Consider the following 7,660-nt stretch of genomic DNA (forward strand, 5'->3'; position numbering starts at 1 on the left):
CAGAAGAGAGAGAACAGAAGGAGAAAGAAGAGATGGAGCGCATTCAGAAACATGTATGTCCCCTCCGGTAATTTCTGTGCCAGCCGGGTTGGCAGCAAAGTGGATGAAGCAACACCTCTTATGCAACACCTAGATTAGAGGGATGGTGAACATTTAAATGCTGCGTATGGAGTGATTAGGGTTGTGGCAGATTTCATTCCAGAGAGCAGTTCAGAGAGTAGAGAGATTTCTTTTTGACAAAATACCTGGTAGGGAGTTGAGTTTTGGTTGGTTGGTTTGTTTCTTTTTCCCCTGTAGAATGTATTAATTTAGAATAATAATTAATTTGGAACAAATCCTTTCCTGTTCCTGATAAATTCACAGAATCACAGACTGGTTTGGGTTGGAAGGGACCTTAAAGACCATCTAGTTCCAACCCCCCTGCCATGGGCAGGGACCCCCCCCACTAGGTCAGGTTGCTCAAAGCCTCGTCCAGCCTGGCCTTGAACACTTCCAGGGATGGGGCATCCACAGCTTCTCTGGGCAAAGTTGTGATGAAAAAAATCAATAGAGTTGTACTGGGCGATTTTAATGACTGGTGTTATACCAGAGAACTCTTTGTCCTCACAGTTACAGAAAGTCTAGATGCCAAGATTAACTATTCAGAGTGTTGGAGCCGTAACACTGTTGAGTTCTAATCCTGTGCCCACTGTTGCTTTTGTCTGGGGCTAGTGGGAAGGGGCAGATTTTAATCACTTTCCTCAAGCCAAGGAGAGCCTTTCCCCAATGCAGTCCTCCTGAAGTCAGAGCAGCTACTCAAAAGACATAAATAAATCAAAATAAAATTTTTCAACTGCTGTCATTTTTGATGGGCATAATGTCATAGAATCACAGAATGGTTTGGGTTGGAAGGGACCTTAAAAGACCATCTAGTTCCAACCCCCCTGCCCTGGGCAGGGACACGTGTTGTTTTACCAACTTCAGGAGAGGCTGTGGTAAGCATTTTAGATAGGCTCCTTCTTGCACATGCTCTTACTTCTTGCGTGCACTTTCTCACCCCCAAAATTCAGCACTTCAACCTGCCTTATAGGCATGCATTATTTCTTCTGGTTTATAATTAAATTTATGCTTCTGAAAAATAAATGTTTAAGGGATCGTGTTAGTGAATATAGCTTAAAAACTACAGTTTTCTCTTTCAGAAGGTGAGTGATTGTGTTAGTGAATATAGCTTAGAAACTACAGTTTTCTCTTTCAGAAGGTGAGTGCTGCTTTCATTGAAAGGCTACGCTGAGGTATATCCTCAGTTTGGCACCCGAGATGATGTGTGGCCGATTTTTTTTTTTTTTTTTTGGATGTTACTGCTGAACTGACATAGTAGTTTCATCACACAACACTGTCGGGGAGCGAGGCCTCTCTACAGTATATTCCAGACAAGTTTTACATTTAATTAAAAAAGCAGCAATGGAAGGCTTGCAGATGTATCTGTGGCTGTTTGTACCTGGTCTCATTGTGCGATGACTGTTGGCCAAATAGAAGTCTGCAGCGTTTGTTTGACTCTCAAAAACATCCACCACTCAAAACATGATTCTTCTTAGTGCTTTCCTGGCTGCTGTGTTAATGCTGGAGGTGAGGAAATGTATCCTTCCTCGCCTGGCATGCATTCATGCCCGCGCCCCAAAACAGGCACAGAACCGAGGGTGATGTCCAGTGGTTAGTTACGCACCTCGTCGTGCTACGCAAAACATGGAGATTCATCAAGCAATGTACAGTTCAGTCAGAAGATTGTTGGTGACTTGTAAACCCCAGAAGTGTCTTTTCAGGGTGTTGCAGATACGCATAGTTAAGCAGGTATCAGTGTAAATCTGTCCTTAAATAGCAACTCATTCCTCACTTCTCTTCCTTTTTCCCTCAACCCAGAAAGAAGAGGAAGCTCGCCTTCGGGAAGAGGCAGAGCGGGCTCGATTAGAACGTGAGAAGCATTTCCAGAGAGAGGAGCAAGAGCGCTTGGAAAGGAAGAAGGTAACGCAGTACATGCAGAGAAACTGCACTTTCCTTTGCCTTAGCAGTCTGCTTCCACCTTGGCTGTAGGAAGTTATCCATGAGATAAACGTGCCCTCAGAAAAGCTGCAGCCCTCATCAGCATGGCCTGATGTGACAGCGAAGGGAATATTGCCAACGGTGATAAGTAATTCATCTTTCTGCAGTAAGCAGATGGAACTGATAAACGACAAGCAGTTGTGGTTTGGGAGAGGTGTCTTTAATGCCAGCAAACGCTATTTCACCCCTTTACATTTCATTGTAGAGGCTTGAGGAGATCATGAAGAGAACCAGGCGTGCAGAAGCTGTGGATAAGGTCAGTGCTGCTACTTAATATGTGTAAATACCGGAAGTTTCACTTCTCCCTAGGGCCAGTTTTAATTTACAAAACTGCTTCCTTTGTAGAAACCCAGCGACCAGCAAAATGGACACGTATCGAAGGCAAATATTACTGGAGAAGCAGGTATTGTGTTTAACGCTGCCCTGAGCTCAATGGGTGACTAAACACCTACTGAGGACAATGATTTGAGATACAGCTCTGAAACTTGGCACACGGAGTGCAGTAAAGAAAACCATGGGAGGGCTGTAACTGGAATGTTAGCAAACACCACTTACTTAGCCTTTCCCCACAAGTAGCTGCCTGCTACTAAATGGGTCGGCCGGTTTAGCAACTTTGTCACGTTGGTGTGTAACGCCAGGGAGTTGCTTACCAAGTTTAATCATTCATAAAGTGAAAACCAAATTATTTTCTGACTCTGATCACAAAAGAAACTGATCTGGCATCTTCTTTTGCATGCTGTTATGGATGTGGTTGTTGCAGACTTAACTCCATTTTCTTAAAGGATTATTTCATCTCAGTCATCAAAACAAACTGTTCATTATTCTAAACATCCCCACGTGACTTCTGCCTCCCACACCTGCTGCCTTATTTGCTTGGGCTCAATTTCTTTCCCCACCCCAAAATTCAGCTCCTACGAAAGCTTAGTCTCCCTGTCACACCCACACTCTTAGCCTTCCCTTCCATTCTGTTCCCTCTGTCTCCCCCTCCCCCCGGTCATTTTAAGTAAAGTTTTATAAAAAACTTCAATATTTACATTTTATTTTTATTCCTTTAATGTATCTCATATTCAACAGCCACCAAGGATGAATCAGCACTGTTTAAAGATACTGAAGTCAGGCTACCAACGAGCTTTATCCTGTTGTAGCATCACATAGTAAATGACATTATTCTTTTTCTCCTTTGTATTTGAGCTGAGTAACCAGGAAGATAAATAACAGCACTGGCTGATGTACAACTTTTTTTCTTGGTGTTTAAAGTGAACTCTGTAATTAGCACTGACAGGAAGCCGTTTGACACAGGTTTCATTATGCGTGTTGGGAAGTTATTTGTTCGCATATTATCTTGGGTGAAAAGATTTGTGAACTGCTAAGACGGGATGCAGCTGGGATGCCATCTTTAGCTGCAGGCACTGTTGGAGGTGCTACAAACAGTTTAAATAATCCTTGAAATGATAAATGGCTCTATAACCCTTGGCTAGAGCTTCTACTCCAGAGGTAGAAGACAAGTACCCTGTTTCCTAAGGCAGGGAGAATTTGGGCCTCCATTTCCCCAGGCCTGAGGGAAGCTGGTGTCATTCAGTGCCTGAACAAAGAGAAAACTGCCCTCACCCTCAGGGCTGCTCTCCCGTTTGGCTTTGCGTTATGGCGATAGGTTAATGAATTAATGGAGGTATTTCAGCCAACCCACTTTCCGTGCTGCACTTTAACAGACCTCTGGCCGTACACAAATGGTGATTTTTTTTTTTTAAATTTTTGTAGCCTGTTTGGCAAAACCTGACGACACCTTTATGGGAACAGCCAAATCGTTCAGTAAAACAAAATCCGTTACCACCTTGTTGTTTGTTTGGCCTCTGCTTCAAAACAGGAGATAGCTCTGCATTTTCAAAGAACGATGACATTTTTCTTCTGCTTTTTCTTTTTAAATATTAAAGCCAATGTATTTTCCTCTTACTCCATTTGTAGAAGCACTGAAACCAGTATTTCTAGTACCTTCCATATAAAAACTTGCCAAAGATCATATGGAGACATTCGCTATGGAAGCCTTCAGCCCAAGCATTTAGAGTACAGCACAGCGGAGCGGCTGAAGGCGGGGCTGGTCAGATGAGGCTCTGGGTAACTGAGATAAGTGTGCCCAAGCCTATGACCAGTAACTTGTCCTTGCGATTCTTGTAACTGATGCCCATGTGGGTGGGGTGCAGCCGCTTCCCTTTACTGACCGGTATGCGAATGAGCGGGACTGTAGATACAGCGCAGACAGCTGCAGTTTTAGCTTTGAAAGAATATCCTGAGGAAGGCCAATAACCTCTGTCATACGGCCTCTCTATGAGAATAGTCTGATTTTGTGTTGCTCTCTGCAGCATTTTGTAGTAGCGATTTGGTACTTGTTGAAAGAGGTGCCCTTCCCATGGGCATTCTTTCCTCTTGATTTCCTGTTGGGTTTCAGTCAGTGGTCGACACTGGAACCAAGAAATACCAGCATATGGAATTGATGATGTCCCACTGTTCTTCCATTCTATTCTCTGGGGCTGCTTGAAAAATGTCAGTGTAACGTTCTGTCAGATACCAGCCTACTCTGACTACTGTTGGCATTGCGTGTATCACCGCAAAATGTTTCTTCCTCTCTCTAAAGGTTGGAAATCTGTGGCATTTACCCCTGAAACAAGGCCTGTGTGTTCCAAATAACATGACAAAGGAGGCAGGACGGGGAAGGGGAGTGGGGTGGGAACTTGTGTTTTTTAAAACTGGAGCTTGCCTCGACGGTGCCGTCTTTCGTAGGAAATGTCTTCTCCTAATCTGCAGGTAGATGAACGTTGCTTGGTTTTATGAAAGCCTGTTTTCCCTCTCTAGTCACAACCAGCCCTGCATCTCCCTCGGAGCCTGCAGCAGGATCTCAGCTTCCGCATGCGGCACAGTCACCGCACAATGGCAAACCCATCACCTGCGTGCGCGTGATGGTTCCACATCAACCCCCCGTTCACATGGACAGGTAGGAACGTTGCAAAGTGTTGGATGGGTGTTTGGAGGGTGATGGTTACCAGAGCAATAAACTGCTTTCATCATCATCACAGACTGGTTTGGGTTGGAAGGGACCTTAAAGACCATCCAGTTCCAACCCCCCTGCCATGGGCAGGGACACCTTCCACTAGACCAGGTTGCTCAAAGCCTCATCCAGCCTGGCCTTGAACACTTCCAGGGATGGGGCATCGGAAGTGTGCAACGGCATCTTGGCTTGTATCAAAAACAGCGTGGCCAGCAGGTCCAGGGATGTGATTCTCCCCCTGTACTCGGCACTGGTGAGGCCGCACCTCGAGTACTATGTTCAGTTTTGGGACCCTCACTACAAGAAAGACATTGAGGTCCTGGAGCGTGTCCAGAGAAGAGCCACAAAACTGGTGAAGGGTCTGGAGAATATGTCTTATGAGGAGCGACTGAGGGAACTGGGCTTGTTTAGCCTTGAGAAGAGGAGGCTGAGAGGAGACCTGATCACTGCCTACAACTACCTGAAAGGAGGTTGTGGAGAAGTGGGTGTTGGTCTCTTCTCCCTAATGACAGATGATCGGACGAGGAGGAATGGACTGAAGCTGCGCCAGGGGGGGTTTAGATTGGATGTAAGGAAGAAGTTCTTCACTGAAAGGGTTATCACACACTGGAACAGGTTGCCCAGGGAGGTGGTGGAGTCACCATCCCTGGATGTGTTTAAGAGACGGGTGTATGAGGTGCTGAGAGATATGGTTTAGTGGTGGACAGATACGGTTGGACTGGATGATCTCTAAGGTCTTTTCCAACCCAGTGATTCTATGATTCTATGATTCTATCCACAGCTTCTCTAGGCAACATGGATTTTGAGATCCATGTATTCACTAACTAAGGAAGAGACAACTCTCCAATTTGCCTTGTTTCCTGTTTATCTGATAGGGAAAAATTCTGTAAAACCACAGCACGTTCTTCGCCGTGTTTGGTGCACGCGTTGTTTGCCGGCAATTATTACGTAAATTGAAGCTTCATGGAAAGGGCAAATTATTTCTGTTCCTTTCCATCAACTAAGCTTCGTAAAACTCCCTCTGGATTTGCAGTGCTAGTTTTCTCAACTGGAATAGTGAACGCTGTGCTTTCAGCCTAGATGTTTTGATTTCTCAACTGCTTGAAGTATTGGCGAGCTTTTATTTAGGAAGTAAAAGTCCCTCAAGTGAGATACAGAGCTACGCATTTTGTCCTTGCGTTTTAGAAAAAGTCCTCGGAGCGGGAGAATTCGGGGAGGCAGGTACTCAACATCGGGAGCTGTCTGTAGCCATGAAGCAAGTCGCTCCGATTAAGAGAAATTGTTGAAGTGCTTGAAACGTCGGTGTTGAGCTGAGTGAGATCTGTTACATAAGCACGAGCTGTCAGTTACTTCAATTTTAGTAATGCAGAAAGCCGAATAATCCTTTCGTCCTTTCATGTTTTATGCAGGTAGCACCAGAACATGCACGGCAAAACTTGAATGGGGGAAGCCATCGCGCAGCCTATAATGGGCAGAGCACTTCAGGGTGTGATTGGCACTAATTGAAGGAGGAATTTGGCCTCTTGGTCCCTTCGTACGCCTGGGGGATCTTAGCTTGCTGTCATGCTGAGAGCAGCTCTGTCAGGAGCACCGAGCTGCGCTGGGTGAGCTGCGCAGCGCTGCCTCGTCGTTGTCTCGGGCAGCTATTAAATGTTAATCACCCCCAGCCTTAGGTGCACCTTGATGTTTGGAATATACAATGTGCGGCACTAACGAACGCTGTCACGTAGCATTATAACCCGGCGGGGGGGGTCCTCAGAATGGCCAAAGTGAGGAGGGAATAAATGAGACTGAAGAACAGTGACAGAAGTAGGAAGCAGGCAGAAGACTGTGACAGGGGACACAGGTATGCCAGGCGAGGGTGCCGAGGGGCTCTGCTAAGGGGCATATCCACACAGACTGGGAAGGCAAAGGCATCTGGATGTGCCCAATACCGTAGCACGTGCAACAGCAGCAGGTGGAGACTGACTGCTGCGTGAGCCCCTCGCTCCAGCCCCAAGACAGATCTGGCTTTTGGCTGTGCGTGTATGGGCGAGAGCAGGGAGTGAAGCAGAGGTGTTCTTTCCAGGCGTAGAGCAACAGTCTCGTTCTCCTCCTACGGCGTAGGAAGTGTGGGAAGCTTCAGTGGGCCCAGGAGAGGGGTGTAAGGGTCGGCGGGTCTGTTTTGTACAGCACCGGGGTCCAGGCTGAATGCGTGTGTTGGAACAGGGCTGGTGTTCAGTGACCTGCGCGTCTGTGGTGAGCGGCCTCACAGCTGAACTTAACACCCAGGTGGGGCACCATGGAAAGGGCAACACGCAGTGTATTTTAAAATGGAGCACACCACGGAAGCCTTCCAGTTCGTAAAGTATCTAGGCTTACCAAGAAAACCGGTAGTTTATGGATGCTGCAGTAGTACTAATGGTCTGTTAACTTCCGGCTAGATTCGGGGGGTTTTGTGTTGTGGCGCTGCTTTCCTCCAACAAATGGAAAAATGAGTTTGAAACTGTTGGTTGAAAATAAGATAGAATGTTAAAGTATTTTCAAACTTTATGTAAATTATGA

General features: G+C 46.1%; 1 protein-coding gene across 1 annotated transcript in view; it reads left to right on the top strand.

Moving 5' to 3' along the window:
* The window catches only part of MAP7 (microtubule-associated protein 7), a gene marked incomplete at its 5' end in the record, with an annotated part of 31,170 nt that overhangs the window by 17,581 nt on the left and 5,929 nt on the right, over positions 1-7,660 (top strand). Inside the window, 5 exons of the mRNA XM_010158744.1 lie at positions 1-53; positions 1,897-1,998; positions 2,282-2,332; positions 2,422-2,479; positions 4,924-5,062. The exon at positions 1-53 is cut by the window's left edge and continues 161 nt beyond it. Coding sequence (XP_010157046.1) covers positions 1-53; positions 1,897-1,998; positions 2,282-2,332; positions 2,422-2,479; positions 4,924-5,062 — 403 coding nt within the window. The remainder of the gene's footprint in view (positions 54-1,896; positions 1,999-2,281; positions 2,333-2,421; positions 2,480-4,923; positions 5,063-7,660) is intronic.

The sequence above is a fragment of the Eurypyga helias genome, unplaced genomic scaffold, assembly GCF_000690775.1.
Source record: "Eurypyga helias isolate BGI_N326 unplaced genomic scaffold, ASM69077v1 scaffold5899, whole genome shotgun sequence".
In the NCBI taxonomy this organism is placed as follows: domain Eukaryota; kingdom Metazoa; phylum Chordata; class Aves; order Eurypygiformes; family Eurypygidae; genus Eurypyga; species Eurypyga helias.